This window comes from Prunus avium, chromosome 2 (genome assembly GCF_965620075.1).
Source record: "Prunus avium chromosome 2, drPruAviu1.hap1.1, whole genome shotgun sequence".
NCBI lineage: Eukaryota > Viridiplantae > Streptophyta > Magnoliopsida > Rosales > Rosaceae > Prunus > Prunus avium.
In genome coordinates this window covers 42,758,916-42,776,084 of record NC_142285.1, presented here as the reverse complement: position 1 = coordinate 42,776,084, position 17,169 = coordinate 42,758,916, and the positions used below count along the sequence as shown (strand labels likewise).

Below are 17,169 nucleotides of genomic sequence, written 5' to 3'. Positions count from 1 at the left end.
AATTATTTTATATCAATAATAAACAAAGCCAATTTAATAACAATAATATTTTTATTTTGATATAAGAAATATTATGGGGAGAATATTCGAACAGAGATCTCAGGTGCAGTGATAACCGCTACAATACAATAAAACACATAAAATAAAGTGGCACATACAATACAACTTTTTTTTTCTCACCCAATTTCGTACCCATAGTTGTTAAACGTCGTCACATAGGATGCTGAAAAATGATATAACATGTGAGGGCCTTCCACATCTTAATTTTAGTTGGTGGAATCTCCTGCCCATTTGGCCGAAATCATGAAGCTCTGCGGACACTAATTTCTTAAATTTGTTTACTAATAAATGCTAAAAATTATCCCCCACTAAAAAAAAAACACCACAACAACATGCTTGTCATGAAAAGAATCCATAGCTATTGTCCACACCTTGTTCATTTGGCTTAAATGCAAAGCTATTACAATATATATTTAGGAGCATCTTTCCATTAAAGAAATAATCCCTTTGATCCCAATTGAATTGTATTTTGTTTTGATGCTTGTGTTTGGCTGGTGGTGGTGGTGATTTTTATATGAATTTCTTAGCCACACAACCCGTGGGATAAAGTCTTAGAACCAAAGCATTTGACCACAAACGCCAGTCGCTATACTACCTTTTCAATCTCCCTAAAACGTTTGTCCAATCACCAATTATTCTAACACAGCCAAAATTACGAAAATGATCCCCTCATGCTTTGGAAGAGGCGAGATGTGGGTCAACTATATATTCTTTTAACAATTACTAATGTCACATATCATATAATAATAATAATAAGACCTGTAAGTATAATTATTCATGCAAATGACTTGTAGCTTAAGTGCGTGATAAAAGTAGTTGACCGTATATAAGGTCATGTGTTTGAATTCCTCATCCCGCAGAAAAAGAAATACTTTGAATTGAAACTTAACTTTTTTGCATATTTATTTTGCGTGAAATTTCGCTCCCTCTAATACCAAGTTACCAACTACTTTGATGTTTCATAGAAAGGTTGCGTGTGAGACAAAATGCATGACTATTTGGTTTGGTTAGCAACAAAACCATCCAAGCTACAGAATATCCGAGGCATCCAGAACTCGACACGTGTTGAGCACATAAAATATGTGCCACTTGTCCCTTGCCTAACTCAACGTCCATGTACCATATATTTATCGAATAAAATTCCATGACCCCGAAAAGCACATTCTAAATATCCCAATTTACCAAATTCCTTTCCCCTTTGCTTTTGCCTTCTACAAAATATCACAGCTTTTCTTCCTCATCCTGTCCTGTGCACCGCCACGGCCACCGCCGCCACCTAAATAATAACTAATTATATTTTTCCAAAGGACAAAATGGTAATCACGCACTCGACTACTTTAATAGACAAAGCCGTTTGTTTAGGAGTTGGTGGAGCTAACAACAAGAGGAGGAATCACTCTTAACTCGTGGGAATGGAGGATGTTTTTGTCATTTGAGGATGTGGGCCCCTGTTTGGTTAGAGAGTTAGATTTAACCGGGACTAAACGGTTCCTAGTTGGAATCCAATTAGCGCCGACTGCATGAGCTCTACGCGCTATTTGAGGAGAGTAACACGCACACGCTATTCATGCCACACGAAAGCCACGCTCTCTCAAAATTCATAAAACGATCAAATGCGTGGCTTTTCATTGGTCCAAGAGCTCATACTGGAAGAAGAAGAAGCAGCTACCTGTCGACAATTCGATGCGCTTATTTTTTTCTTGAAAATCAATTCTCCAACCGGTTCAATGTCTCTAGGACTTTCACTTGAGTGAACACCTAAAGCTGTAAATCCAAGCAAAGGACTCCCAAGTGTATTGGTTTGAAATAATTATTTTTGTAGATAAAATTCTAAGTTCGAGTTTTAGCATTTCTATTGTATGTGTGAGTTTTGTATATTATTGCGCTCCTCAATAAGAAAAGTCTTTAAAAAAAATATACCGTAAATCTAATTTTATTAGGGATTTAGTCAATCGTTTTGTACGCAATTGTTATATCTCTAATGTTGATCTCACATGCATTAATAACTAACATTAACGATTGAGAGCGGCTACTGGCACAAGGACAATTTTTTCTAACCAAATCTATTTTATCATCTATGTTCATATTGCATGGTCTTACTATACTAACCAACATGTTAATTTTTTGTTTTTTTTTTAAAGTACATATAACCATAGAGTGTGGTACGATGGTAAGTGTGTTGTTAATAATAAAATTAAAGTATGCATACATCAGAGCCACAGTGTAAAGGTTATGTGCGAATGTGACAACTTTAATTAGACAATCATAATATTCGTTTTACTCGTTTAATAACTTAATATACATGTAGTTATTGCGATCATTATTATTTAATATTGAGTGTGGTATGCTTATTCGTTTTTTCGTCAAATATCTCAATTCAAAGAAAGAAAAGAAATTGTAATTTCATTTTCCATACTTGGTTAAATTCAAAGAAAGAAAAGAAAAATAATTATAGATAGCCGTAAGCCTGGGCACATCACACGTTGGGCATAAAGTTGAAATAGAAATACAGAAAACGATTCTAACTTGGGCACATTATCCTTTCCGAATTCGATGTATACTCTTATGGAGTTTTAATAAAACACATTTGACAAAAAAAGAAAAAGAAAAAGAAAAGGTGGCTGACGTCGTAATACTGATGCAACTTTCATACTAAATTTTATGTAATAAAAACTAAATATAATATCAGGATCATATCAAATATAATATCACAAAAAATTTAATGTCGAAACACCAAATCTCCATCCATGACCGGTGCAGTGGGTGTATTTTCCACGTTGCACGCGTTATGTGAAGTGTGAGCGTGAGAATTAAAAATCAAATGAGTGCGGGCATTTTGGGTGCACTAAACAACATTATGGGTGCATTTATCTGAAATATTAATCAATATATATATATTTTATTTAATGAAAAAGCTTGTATTGTATTTGTGTACACATTTACACGTGACTTGTCAGTTATTTTATAACCACCAATAAAAAACTGTGGGTTTTCTAAGATTATAGCTGTCCTCCAACGGGTGACCGCATTCAGTTTTTCATGTTTGGCGTTGCAAAATTTCGTTAACACGTCTTTTAGGCGTCTGCGGTGCCGAAAGCGATCACTGAAAACGAAATAACTGGACCGGTTTCAATTCATTTCAACTCTCCAGTCTCCACATGACGGCACGAGCGATCACACCCTGCCCTCTCTCTCTGTCTCTCTCTGTGTGTGTTTGTTGCAGCTTGTTGTTTTCGGTGAAGTTGCAAGAAAAGTAATTAAGGATATTTCATAGAAACAGTGATCCAAACATCATCCATCCTTAAAACCTTAACCTTTACCGTGTCTTATAAACCGCGTTATTGCAGATCTCTTTGTGTTGTTGTTTAAGTTTGTTTGTTTCATGTAATATAAATATATACACATTATGATTTGACTAATTCCGCTTGAAACGAGTCTAGCTGCTTTACTTTAAAATTAAAATATATATGCTACAGTTTTTAGCCTTTGGGTACACCAAAAACAATTCTAAGGGAGATGTGTTATTATTATTAATAAAGTGTGTTCGTGTTTTTTTTCTTCATTATTTATTCCCATAAAATAGATTAAAGATTTTCTCCTTCATTTCAGTTTCTTTTCTTTCGTAATTTCTGTAGCGTTAATTTCATGCAATGACCGGCAATACCATGTGAGGAAGCACACAACGCAATTGCAAGCTTCAGTGAAGAGAGTAGGTCTTTCTTTTCCCCAGTGATCGAATCAGAACCGTTAGATTCGCTCAGAACCACGTGTCCAACAGCAAACACACAAAACTCTCTTCAGTTTCAGCCCAGCCTGTTTGTGTTTTTTTTATTTGAGTTTCCTTTTCTTGTAAGTTATAACCTAAATGGGCCAACCAACGAGTTAAATGGCATAACATCTATCCTCTGCCTTTGTAGGTTTCAAACAGCCCACATAACGATCAACTCAAACTCAAACTCAAACTCAATTTTTGTTTTTGGGTTTGGGCCAATCTGTACCACAATGATCCTGTTATACATGTTACATATTCATTCATTCATGCTCCTCAAAATGGAGAATGGGACTGCTCACGTTTCTATGATTTATATTTTATAGGCATGCAAATTCCACGAAATAAGCAGCCTTAGAATCAGATATCATAAACAAGTTTCAATAGATATATTATATTATTATTGTTGTTGTGGAAACAATTGGAGAAATTGTAGAACAGTACCGGTGACGTGAACCCAACAAGAGAAGACTAAGACTTAGATTACATCTTCTTTTAAGCTCGTCTCTAAATGTGACACAAATAGCATTAGTCTCTAACCCAAGTTATGAATGCCAAATGCACAGGTTGGGTTGGGTTAGGTTGGACTTGTTCAAAACGAACCAACGATAGCAGCCTCAGCGATTTTGATTTTCCCGTCTTTTCATGGCTGGACTTTTCCTTTGGATTAGCATATCATACCCCAACAAGTATAGTGCGGACAGCGCTCTGCTTTATTTAACAAATAAATTATTCGATTATAAGTCTCTGCGGAGAAACAAACGACCGAGATACTTTGAGTTCAATTGAAATAATTCTTCTCGAGCACCTTTCAAACATTAAATAAGTTAAGTTGATTGATTCATGAGAATGCACAGCCTGCACAGCCACAGCTGATATATATATATATATATATATATATAAATATATAAATATATAATGAAGGAACCAAACTAACTTTCAGAGCTTCAAACATAGAGACCTATCTATCTATCTTCATGGAGGAGCCGCTACTGGACACAGCTGCCGGCGCTGATCAGTTGAGCACTAAGCCTCATGATCTGTATGAAGGTGGGAACGAAGACTATGCGCCGGTGAGGAGCTTCGATGCGTTGCGCCATATGTTTTGGATTGAGACAGTGAAGCTCTGGAAAATCGCAGGTCCCACAGTGATCACTATGTTGTGTATGTATGGGACTAACTCAGTTATCGTTATCTTTGTTGGTCATCTAGGAGCTGTAGAGCTCTCAGCCGTCTCCATCTCTCTCTCCGTCATTTCCACATTTGCTTATGGATTCTTGGTTAATTTTCTTCCCCTTAAGTCCTCTCATGTCAAGCACACGTTATATTATATGTTGCTAGACTATGAATTTGAAGTTTCGACTATTAGTTAGGTACATCATACATGAAATGAAAATAACATTACTTACATATATATTTGGCAAGAGAACATTGATGTGGATGCATGAATTGTACCAATAGGGCAACTTTAAGAAAGTCCAAAATATGAATTTGTTATGTTATGCAGCTTGGCATGGGGAGTGCCCTGGAGACCCTGTGTGGGCAGGCATTTGGAGCTGGGCAGATTCATATGCTTGGGATTTACATGCAGCGCTCATGGATAATCCTATTTGTATCCACCCTCTGCATCTTGCCAATTTACATCTTTGCCACACCCGTTTTAAAGTTGCTAGGCCAAGAAGATGACATAGCCAATCTAGCTGGAGAATTTACAATCCAAATAATCCCCTCATTGTTCTCACTTGCCATTAATTTCCCATGTCAGAAGTTCCTTCAGGCTCAGAGAAAGGTTAAGGTTCTGGCATGGATTGCAGTTTTGGGTTTGATCCTACAAATTGGGATGCTCTGTCTCTTCATTTTGGTGTTTGGTTGGGGCACATTGGGTGCGGCTGTTGCATTTGACATTGTAAGATGGGGCGTGGCAATTGCTCAAGTTGTGTATATAATGGGTTGGTGCAGGGACGGCTGGACTGGGTTTTCATGGTTGGCTTTCAAGGAGATATGGGCTTTTGTAAGACTTTCCCTTGCCTCTGCTGTCATGCTCTGCCTTGAGATTTGGTACTTCATGAGCATACTCATTCTCACAGGCCATCTTGATAATGCAGTTATAGCAGTTGGTTCCCTTTCTATTTGGTAATTAACATCTTAATGCTAATACCATGGTGGCTAATGATAAGTTTTTGATACCTAATGCTAATACCATTCTCTTCTTTTCCTTCATTTTTTTGGCTTCCGCAGCATGAACATCAACGGATTTGAACTAATGTTGTTCGTTGGAATAAATGTGGCAATAAGGTGAACAATAAGCATTGCATATTGCATTTGAATGATTATTCATGTCGGTGAATGAGTTAATTAAGGTTTTTAATTTCTACTAATAATGCAGTGTGCGTGTCTCCAATGAGCTTGGATCAGGAAGACCAAGAGCAGCCAAATACTCCGTCTATGTGACAGTATTTCAGTGTCTTCTAATGGGGATTTTTTTCATGATTGTGATCTTGATAACCAAAGACAGTTTTTCCCTACTTTTTACAAGTGATGAGGATCTGCAACAAGCGGTCGCTAAGCTAGCATATCTTCTTGGTATAACTATGTTGCTCAACAGCATCCAGCCAATAATATCAGGTACCCGTTTGACGTGCGACTAAGTTTATGAAATGTTATACAAATAATGCCACTTCTTCTGCTGATGCCCATGTTTGCTTGCTTGCTGGTTCTTGAAGGGGTTGCAATTGGAGGTGGATGGCAGGCGCTGGTAGCTTATATAAACTTGGGTTGTTACTACATTTTTGGACTTCCTTTTGGATATCTTCTTGGTTATACTGCAAATCTGGGTGTGATGGTAAGTTAAGATATCATTCCCAAATTCCAAGTAGGTTACGTTAATTCACAAGTGTTTGATGAATTCCTGTGATTGATGCAGGGACTTTGGGGGGGCATGATATGTGGAACTGCTCTCCAAACCTTGCTTCTGTTGATTGTGCTTTACAAAACCAACTGGAACAAAGAGGTATAATCAATATTTCAATTCATTGCTAATCATAAACCATGTGAGATATGAAAATCTTAACAAAATACAACCAAGAATTGACTTGTAATTCTGTTTTCATTATGGTCCTTGGATATGCCCGTATTGAATTTCTCCTTCTTAATTCATATTGAAATGAAACTGCAGGTGGAGCAAGCAACAAAACGCGTGAGGAAGTGGGGTGGTCAGGACGTCACAGCTGAGAAAGGAGCTCAAAGTACCTGAAAATGAAATTCTTCGCTCCTCCATTCCAGTTCAATGTTCAAACTTTTTTTTCTTGGATGAATGAGGTTTTGAATAGAATAAATATCCTTTCGCTTACTAGTTTGATTTTGTGCACTCCTTAATATGCACAAGATATCTAATTGCAGTGAGGCCCATCTTTGCCATTTTCAGAGGCCAAGCAGTGATCCTCATTACGTGTTTTCTTTATATGATTTATATTTTATATGCACGCAAATTCCACGAAATAAGCAACCTTAGAATCAGATAACATAAACAAGTTTCAATATATATATAAAATTATTATTATTATTATTACTGTAGAAGCAATTGGAGAAATTATAGAATCGTATCGGAGAAATTATAGAATCGTATCGGTGACCCCAACAAAAGAAGACTTATATTACATGATATTACATGTTCTTTTAAGCTCGTCGCTAAGAGCGATTACGAGCGATTCCATCGGCTTGCCCGGGTTGGGGCAAGAGGGGGGGGAAGAAGAAAAAGGCATTCCAGAGGGGCTTTTTTGCCCGGGTTGGGTGTGGGCTCCACAAGCCTGGGCTGGCCCTTAGGCAAAATCAACCCTTACTATAGCTTGGGTTTGCTGACATCAGCAACCAAAATTTTTTTTAAAAAAATTACTAAAAATTTCAGAATTTTTAAAAAATAAATACTTAGTCATATTTTTCACTTCTCACACCAAAACTCTATACAAATTCATCTCCTCATATCTCATGTGAATAGTAATTGCCATGGCAATGGATGAAAACACCACAAGCCTTTTGCAAGGGCTGCTACTATTTACGTGAATAGTAATAGTCCTTGCCTCCCCTTGCCTTTTGCCATGACAAATGGGTGGAAGTCCTCTAAATGTGATAAAAATTGCATCGGTCTCTAACCAAGATATGAATGCCAAATGCACAGGTTGTTGGAAATCCCTCCTTAGTGGAGTCAAGATGTGCGGCTGCTATTTTTCCCTTTGGAAAGCACACGGATGCATGTATGGGATATGCATGCATGGTCAATAATTGATGGCTGAAAAGGAAGAGAAAAATGGGGGAGCTGCACATGCTTTCGGCGCCTTGGGTTTCCTCCTTAGTGGAGGAATAGTTTTTGTATTAATAATGTCTTTGGTGGGAGACAAGGTGTAATGGTGGTGGAGGTTCGTGGGTTGTTTTTGGGAGTTGAAAATCAGCCTTTCTTTTATGGTTTATAAAAGGGGAGGGTGCATGCAAGTGTGATGTGAGTGCATGTGTGCTTGTGTCGCACCAAAGGATGAGGGTGTGGGCTGGTGTGCTTCAGCCACACCAAGGAAAGGCACCAGAGAGAGAGAGCACGGCAGAGAGGGAGAGTGGGTTGCTTGTGAGATGCAAGCAAGCAGTCCCATGAATTCCTGGAGGATGTTTCAGCTGGAAATTAGCTGGGCTCATCAAAGGTTCAAGAGAGGGTATATCTCTTGGGGAGTGACAGTGAGTTTTGGGAAATACTGTGAGTGGGTGTACAAGGGACTCGGGTTTGGGTATAAAACTCTTGAGTGTTATATCGAGTTATGTTGATTTAACTCAATATGTATTTTGTACTGTTAATATTCTCATAGTGAAAAACTGATAATACTGTCCGGGGATGTAGGCATGTTTTTTTGCTGAACCTCGTAAATTCTTGGTGTGTTCTCTCATGTATTTACTCATTGTCATCTTGAGCTTGTTGGTTTGTTTTGTGTATTTCTTCCATCGGGTTATGCCGTGACGAGGGGGAAATCGGTGTTTCCCCAACACAGGTTGTGTTGAGTTAGGTTGGACTTGTTCAAAACGAACCACCGGTAGCCGCTTGAGCGATTTATTTACCCTCCTTTTGATTTTCCTGTCTTTTCATGGCAAGATTTTTCCTTTGGATTTGCGTATCATATCCCGCCAAGTATAGTGCGGTCAGGGCTCTACTTTATTTAACATTAAATAAGTTAAGTTGATTGATTCATTAGAGACCTATCTACCTATCTTCATGGAGGAGCCCCTACTGGACACAGCTGCTGGCGCTGATCAGTTGAGCACTAAGCCTCATGATCTGTACGAAGGTGGGAACGAAGACTATGCTCCGGTGAGGAGCTTCGATGCGCTGCGGTGTATGTTTTGGATCGAGACAGGGAAGCTCTGGAAAATGGCAGGTCCGGCAGTGATCACTATGTTGTGTATGTATGGGACTAACTCAGCTGTCATTCTCTTTGTCGGTCATCTCGGAACTGTAGAGCTCTCAGCGGTCTCCATTTCTCTAGCCGTCATTTACACATTCGCTTTTGGATTCTTGGTCAATTTTCTTCCCCTTAGTTCCTCATATGTCAATATTCTGACATGTTATATTATATATGTTGTCTGACTATGAATTTGAAGTTTCGACTATTAGTTAAATACATGAAATGAAAATAACATTACATATATATTTGGAAAGAGAACCTTGATGATGCATGAATTGTAGTGATATGGCAACTTTAAGAATGTCAGAAATATGAAAACTTAATATGTTATGTTTATGCAGTTTGGCATGGGGAGTGCTCTGGAGACCCTGTGTGGGCAGGCATTTGGAGCTGGGCAGATTCATATGCTTGGGATTTACATGCAGCGCTCATGGATAATCCTATTAGTAACCAGCCTGTTCATCTTGCCAATTTACATCTTTGGCACACCCGTTTTAAAGTTGCTAGGCCAAGAAGATGACATAGCCAATCTGGCTGGAGAATTTACAATCCAAACAATCCCCGCATTGTTCTCACTTGCCATTATTTTTCCAGCTCAGAAGTTCCTTCAGGCTCAGAGAAAGGTTATGGTTCTGGCATGGATTGCAGTTTTTGGTTTGATCATAGAAATTGGACTGCTCTGTCTCTTCATTTTGGTGTTTGGTTGGGGCACATTGGGTGCAGCTGTTGCATTTGATATTGTAAGATGGGGCATGGCAATTGCTCAAGTTGTGTATATAATGGGTTGGTGCAGGGAGGGCTGGACTGGGTTTTCATGGTTGGCTTTCAAGGAGATATGGGCTTTTGTAAGACTTTCCCTTGCCTCTGCTGTCATGCTCTGCCTTGAGATTTGGTACTTCATGAGCATACTCATTCTCACAGGCCATCTTGATAATGCAGTTATAGCAGTTGGTTCCCTTTCTATTTGGTAATTAACATCTTAATGCTAATACCATGGTGGCTAATGATAAGCTTTTGATACCTAATGCTAATACCATTCTCTTCTTTTCCTTCATTTTTTTGGCTTCCGCAGCATGAACATCAACGAATTTGAACTAATGTTGTTCGTTGGAATAAATGTGGCAATAAGGTGAACAATAAGCATTGCATATTGCATTTGAATGATTATTCATGTTGGTGAATGAGTTAATTAAGGTTTTTAATTTCTACTAATAATGCAGTGTGCGTGTCTCCAATGAGCTTGGATCAGGAAGACCAAGAGCAGCCAAATACTCTGTCTATGTGACAGTATTTCAGTGTCTTCTAATTGGGATTTTTTTCATGATTGTGATCTTGATAACCAAAGACAGTTTTTCCCTACTTTTTACAAGTGATGAGGATCTGCAACAAGCGGTCGCTAAGCTAGCATATCTTCTTGGTATAACTATGTTGCTCAACAGCATCCAGCCAATAATATCAGGTACCCGTTTGACGTGCGACTAAGTTTATGAAATGCTATACAAATAACGCCACTTCTTCTGCTGATGCCCATGTTTGCTTGCTTGCTTCTTGAAGGGGTTGCAATTGGAGGTGGATGGCAGGCACTGGTAGCTTATATAAACTTGGGTTGTTACTACATTTTTGGACTTCCTTTTGGATATCTTCTTGGTTATACTGCAAATCTGGGTGTGATGGTAAGTTAAGATATCATTTCCAAATTCCAAGTAGGTTACTTTAATTCACAAGTGTTTGATGAATTCCTGTGATTGATGCAGGGACTTTGGGGTGGCATGATATGTGGAACTGCTCTCCAAACCTTGCTTCTGTTGATTGTGCTTTACAAAACCAACTGGAACAAAGAGGTATAATCAATATTTCAATTCATTGCAAATCATAAACCATGTGAGATATGAAAATCTTAACAAAATACAACCAAGAATTGACTTGTAATTTTGTTTTCATTATGGTCCTTGGATATGCCCGTATTGAATTTCTCCTTCTTAATTCATATTGAAATGAAAACTGCAGGTGGAGCAAGCAACAAAACGCGTGAGGAAGTGGGGTGGTCAGGACGTCACAGCTGAGAAAGGAGCTCAAAGTACCTGAAAATGAAATTCTTCGCTCCTCCATTCCAGTTCAATGTTCAAACTTTTTTTTCTTGGATGAATGAGGTTTTGAATAGAATAAATATCCTTTCGCTTACTAGTTTGATTTTGTGCAACCCTTAATATGCACAAGTACAAAAGATATAGTTGTTAGAGTATGTAGAGCTAGGATTGTGACAAGTGTCACTTAGTCATTGACTGATGTTAGAATTAATTAGTAAGTTGTTGTAATCAGTTGGAGCCTTATAAAGCTTAACTCGTATGGTTCTCTAAGAAAATAATACAGATTTGTTCATCTTCTTCTTAATTCTCTCTCTACTTCTCTTTTGTTAACAATAGTGAGATCTCTAATTGCTGCGAGGCCCATCTTTGCCATTTTCAGAGGCCAAGCAGTGGTACTCATTACATGTTTCCTTATGTCGTCATTAAATATGGTACAAATAACATTACTCTCCAACCAAACCACGGATGCATGCATGGGTTGGCTTGGCTGGAACGATTCATCCATCCCCTTCCTACCTCATGATCCTTTTAAAATCACCTAATTTTCCTGTCTTTTCATGGACGGACGTTTCCTTTAAGTTAGCATCATATATCCCAAAAAGTACAGCGCGGTCTGCTTTAGTTTAACAAATAAATTATTGTCGTGTTGCATCACATTTACATATAACATAATAGCAGCTGCCGCTGAGTTGAACAAACTGCCAAACTACTTGAGTTTAATTAATTATTCCAAGAACCTTTTAAACATTAAATAAGTAAAGGAGCCAACTAACTTTCAAAACTTCAAACTTAGGGACCTGTCTACCTAACAGCAGCTGCCGCTGAGTTGAACAATAATCTCATGATGATCTGTATGAAGATGGACCGAAGACTAGGTGTAACATGCCAGTTAGGAGCTTCGATGCGTTCTGACATGTTATATGTTGCCAGATTATAAATTTGAAATTTCGACTATTAATTAGATATATAAAAATAAAGTTCATATATATATATATATATATATATATATATATATTTGGCAAGAGAACATTGATGTAGATGCAGGAATTGTACCAATATGGCAACTTTAAGAACGTCAAAAATATGAAAACTTAATATGTTATGTTGTTGTTTGATGAAATAAAATGCAGCTTGGCATGGGTGTTCGGTTCATTTTTACACATGATTTTTCATGTTATTCACCCACTATTTTGAGTTAGTTCTTGACATTTTATAGCTTTTTACTTCTTTTTTGTGTTTTAATAGGTTTTACTTTGGTTTGTATGAAAATGAGCTAAAAGTGCATTATTTGATATAAATTCTGTTTTTGTTCATTTTCGTAGGTCAACTTCGTGGCCTTGGATCAGCATGTTCCGGTCCTTGGATGAGGTGATGATCTTCATAAGACTTGTTCCAATGGATGTTGACTACAACATATCCAAATTTGAGCTCCATTGGATAAGTATTTCCTATCCAACCAATCCAGCATGTTACCACAGCTCTGGAAATCCGAGTTGGCCAGTTTTCACCTCCACTTAGTGTGATCTTACTTCTACTTGTTACCATGCCTTTCGTAACAATATTTTACTTTAGTTAAGTGGAATTTTCTGAGAGTATATTTGTGAGGACAAAACTTCATCATGAGAGGAGACAAGAAAACAAAGGCAAAAGTGTGCCATGATGAAAAGGAGGAGAGAGAGGAGCATAGAGAGGAATCAATTGACTTTGGGGCAGCAGCTAGGCAACGGATCATTCATTCAGTTTTTATTACAATTTGCAGAGACTTTCTAAAAGCTGGGAGCTAGAGAGCTAGAGGAGGAAGACAAAGTCATCCAAGCAAGAAGTGGAAGAGATTTCCACCATTGAAGACCTTGAGCTTCCACCTTCACAAAAGCTGTAACTTCTTTCTAGTTTTATTTCGAATTTGTGTTTGAAATGATTATGAGGAACTAAACTCCATAGCTAGGGCTTAGGTTGAAGCCCTAAACATGAATACCTTATTGTTTTGATGCTTGAGTGTATGAATTTCTAGATATTGTTGATGAATTCCAATTCACCAAATTAATCTATCCTTGATGTATGTTCTTCTTTGATTGATCACCTTTGAAAGCATGCTTCTTGAGATTGTTGGGATTATGTGTATCCTCATGTTATCCTAAGCAATAAATGGATGAAGTAAGAATCATCCATGTGAATTGGTTTCTTGAATACCTAATGTAAACACCATGCTATTAGGATTCTTGTGATGTTCATATTCTCTTTGAACTTAATGGGTTCTCCTTGTAATTGAATCGAAGTACGAACCATACCTAGGTTTGGTTATGAGGAGGGCACAAGTATTGTAGCACGAACCATGCACTTTACGTATATTAGAGAGAATCAATGCGTCTTGAGCCACGACCCATGGTCTTGATTGCGAACATCTTCATCAACACGTTTAGAGTTCATCACTTGAGTATTCATGAACTTGGGTAGAATTGTTTAGGGTGGATTCCGAAACCCTAGTGTTTGTTACATTTTGATTTCACATCTTGATAATTCATCTCTTCCATTCTCATTTAAATTCGAAGTCCATTTACTTACATGCAATAGAAATAGATCACTTGAACCAAATCAAAACCCCCCCAATGTGTGTGTGAGTTGCGTGTTTGACACGTTACGTGTCTTTGTTACTGAATTTTATTTCTTTCTGTAATTATTTTGGACTTTTGGTCTGCGTTGTGTTCTTCCATTTTCTGTGCTGAATCCAACCGTATAAAGAACGTGAATTTTGGACGTACGGTTGGAAAGTTATAGGCAAAACACTGGACAGAGGTCGAAACTGAAAAACAGAGAAAACGAATCTGCCCAAAAACGACCGGTCGCTTTTACCTGACGACCGGTCGCTTTTCAAGTCAAATTTTGAGTTTCGAATCTGCCCAAAAATGACCGGTCGCTTTTACCTGACGACCGGTCTCTTTAGCACTGTTCATAGGTGATAAATGGGTGATAAAAGGGTGATAAAAAATGCTGTTTGTGTTTTTGTTTAGTTTTCTTGTGTTGTTTCATTTCTTTTACACTTCTTTACTCATTTTTAGTTTCCATTTTGCATTTGTGCATTTGTGGTGTGTCAATTAAGTGTTCTTTACGTACTCAAATTAGAACTTATAGGAAGCCGACAAGTTCTTCGTGGGATCGACCCCGTACTTACATAATCTATACTTCAATAGATTCGTGCACTTGCGGGTATTTTTAATTGGTTGTTTGCACGTTAATTTGTGTCCTCTTAGGAATGCAACAATGGGGAGTGCTCTGGAGACCCTATGTGGACAGGCATTTGGAGCTGGGCAGATTCACATGCTTGGGATTTACATGCAGCGCTCATGCCAATTTACATATTTGCCACACCCATTTTAAAGTTGCTAGGTCAACAAGATGACATAGCCAATCTAGCTGGAGAATTAGTGAGGTCTCAAATTGCTGTGACGCCCATCTTTGCCATTTTCAGCAAAAAAAACTTACATGAAATGGGATAGCACTGTTTTGCTATCTCCAGCCAATAACACAATGACATGTGGAAAAGTTATCCTATGTGTTATTGCATTATTAGCGGGGGATAGCAAAAAGTGTTATCCCTGTTGAATGAAAGTTTCTCTCCATTTTCAGCGGCCAATGCATACTCCTCCTCTGTTCATAAGTTTATCTAACGGTGTCAGTGGTGTTCATCATGTTGGGCAATATTGACATGGTCGACATCCGATATTAAGATGATATCGATATAATAAGATTATTGAAGGACAATGAGATATTTTTGGCTTCATGAGGGAGGCACTAGTTTAGTAGAAGAATGATGCCAATAGAAAGGACTAAAACAGAGTTACAGGACTTATAAAACACTGTAAATGTGATTGATGAAAAAACAACAAAATGATTACATATCTATAATGCTGCTCAACCCAACGGATAAACAAAATTCATATTCAGTAAATGAGGTTCAAAGTTGCAAACTGAGAAAGGGTGCCGGCGTGCCGCTGCGTGCGTGGGTCACGTTTATATGATTTATATGCAAACCCCACGAAATACGCATTCCAACATTCAAGATTTCAGTGACATTGTACAGAGCAGCCTCAGCTCAGAATCAGAATCAGATGACATGGCGCAAGTGACCCGCACAAGATAAGACTTATTATTAGCATAGGATATATTTTCTCTGCATTCCATGTTACCGATTCCTCTACACGTTATTTTGTGCTCGTTGTTAAAATGTGGTACAAGTAATTATTGTCTCCAACCGAGTTATGAAAGCCATGCATCGAGTTTGGGGGTTCGGTTAAACTTCTTCAAACGAACCACCGGTAGCAGCTTGAACTTATTCATACACCTTATGATCCTGCACATTCATGTGTGCCGATTCCCTTATGGTTGACTAAACAACTGAGATACTGGTTTCACTGTACTTATTATAATCCATCTGCTTTAGTTTAACAAATAAATTGTTGCATCATATTTACATATGATATAAGATACATGCAGTGCAGGAGTGTGGGATCAAAGTCTGCGGGAGAAACAAACGACCAAATTGCTTAACTTAAATTTAAACAACTCTTCCAAGTATTAAGTTAATGGTTCATGAGAATGCTTTATTGTATTTGTTTTCATTCCCTCTTAGATACAGAAAATTGTGTATTTATGTAAGGACAATACTTCCCTCCTTACACATAACGAGAAACTCTTCCTTACTTTCTATTGTGGCTCAATCACAAAGTAACTTGTGTCCTTTATTTTAATTGTCAAAACTGTTTTTCCCCCGCTTTTACTGAGCCCCTAGTTTTTTGCCAAAACAGAAAAGAAAAAAAAAATTGCCCATGTTTGCTTGCTTGCTTGGTTCTTGAAGGGGTTGCAATTGGAGGTGGATGGCAGGCAATGGTAGCTTATATAAACTTGGGATGTTACTACATTTTTGGACTTCCTCTCGGATATCTTCTTGGTTATACTGCAAATCTGGGTGTGATGGTAAGATAAGATATATAGTATCATTTCCAAATTCCAAGTAGGTTACGTTAATTCACAAGTGTTTGATGAATTCCTGTGATTGATGCAGGGACTTTGGGGGGGCATGATATGTGGAACTGCTCTCCAAACCTTGCTTCTGTTGATTGTGCTCTACAAAACCAACTGGAACAAAGAGGTATAATCAATATTTCAATTCATTGCAAATCATAAACAAAGCGAGATTTGAAAATATCCACATTGAAATGAAACTGCAGGTGGAGCAAGCAACAAAACGCACGAGAAAGTGGGGTGTGTTGTGCGGAAGCGTCAACCAACTATGAGTGAAAATAAACAACAATAGCGGACAAGAGTATTCCACTATAATCAATGAGAATATACAAGTGGTGTTTATCACTCAATTTCCCAAAAACCCAAATAACCCAAGCTCACACACTCACAATAGGAAGAGAAAACTAAAAATACAAAGCAAAAACAATTTGAGAGAATTTTCTTCTCTCTGGCCGAATGACTTCTTGCTGTTTCTCTCCCTCTTCTCCTTTGCTTCAGCTGCTGCCATGCTTCTCCATTTATTGAGAAGTCACCGGGTGAAGGCCAGCCAATCAAGTCAGAAGGCCAGCCACATTTGCATGGCTTTTGTCCCCCACCCACGTGCCAAAGCCTATTTTTCCTCTGCAGCTATCCCACTTGGAAAATGCTGTCGGTGCAAGTGGACAAGTTGAGCCACAAATCAACAGGGTGGTCAAGAAGACATCGCATCTGAGAATGGAGCTCAAAGGACATTAAATGAAATTCTTTGGTCCTCCATTCCATTCAATGTCCGAACTATTTTGGCTCAGTGAGGGTT

The 17,169-nt window shown here is 38.1% G+C and overlaps 2 protein-coding genes and 1 pseudogene across 2 annotated transcripts; all 3 read left to right on the top strand.

Annotated features, from left to right (window-relative positions):
- Positions 1-4,746: 4,746 nt before the first annotated feature.
- LOC110767607 (protein DETOXIFICATION 35-like) lies at positions 4,747-7,324 on the top strand. Its single transcript, XM_021971189.2, has 7 exons — positions 4,747-5,109; positions 5,337-5,962; positions 6,068-6,124; positions 6,216-6,454; positions 6,553-6,671; positions 6,753-6,839; positions 7,005-7,324. The coding sequence occupies exons 1-7, from the start codon at positions 4,807-4,809 to the stop codon at positions 7,080-7,082; spliced, it is 1,509 nt and encodes a 502-aa protein (XP_021826881.2). The 5' UTR covers positions 4,747-4,806; the 3' UTR covers positions 7,083-7,324.
- An 836-nt stretch (positions 7,325-8,160) lies between these two features.
- Positions 8,161-11,658, top strand: LOC110767796 (protein DETOXIFICATION 35-like). The gene is made up of 7 exons (XM_021971449.2): positions 8,161-9,380; positions 9,609-10,234; positions 10,340-10,396; positions 10,488-10,726; positions 10,822-10,940; positions 11,022-11,108; positions 11,275-11,658. Exons 1-7 carry the CDS (start codon positions 9,078-9,080, stop codon positions 11,350-11,352), a joined length of 1,509 nt encoding a protein of 502 aa, XP_021827141.1. The 5' UTR covers positions 8,161-9,077; the 3' UTR covers positions 11,353-11,658.
- A 4,553-nt stretch (positions 11,659-16,211) lies between these two features.
- On the top strand, positions 16,212-16,506 carry LOC148297073 (protein DETOXIFICATION 35 pseudogene; annotated as a pseudogene).
- The last annotated feature ends 663 nt before the right edge of the window (positions 16,507-17,169 follow it).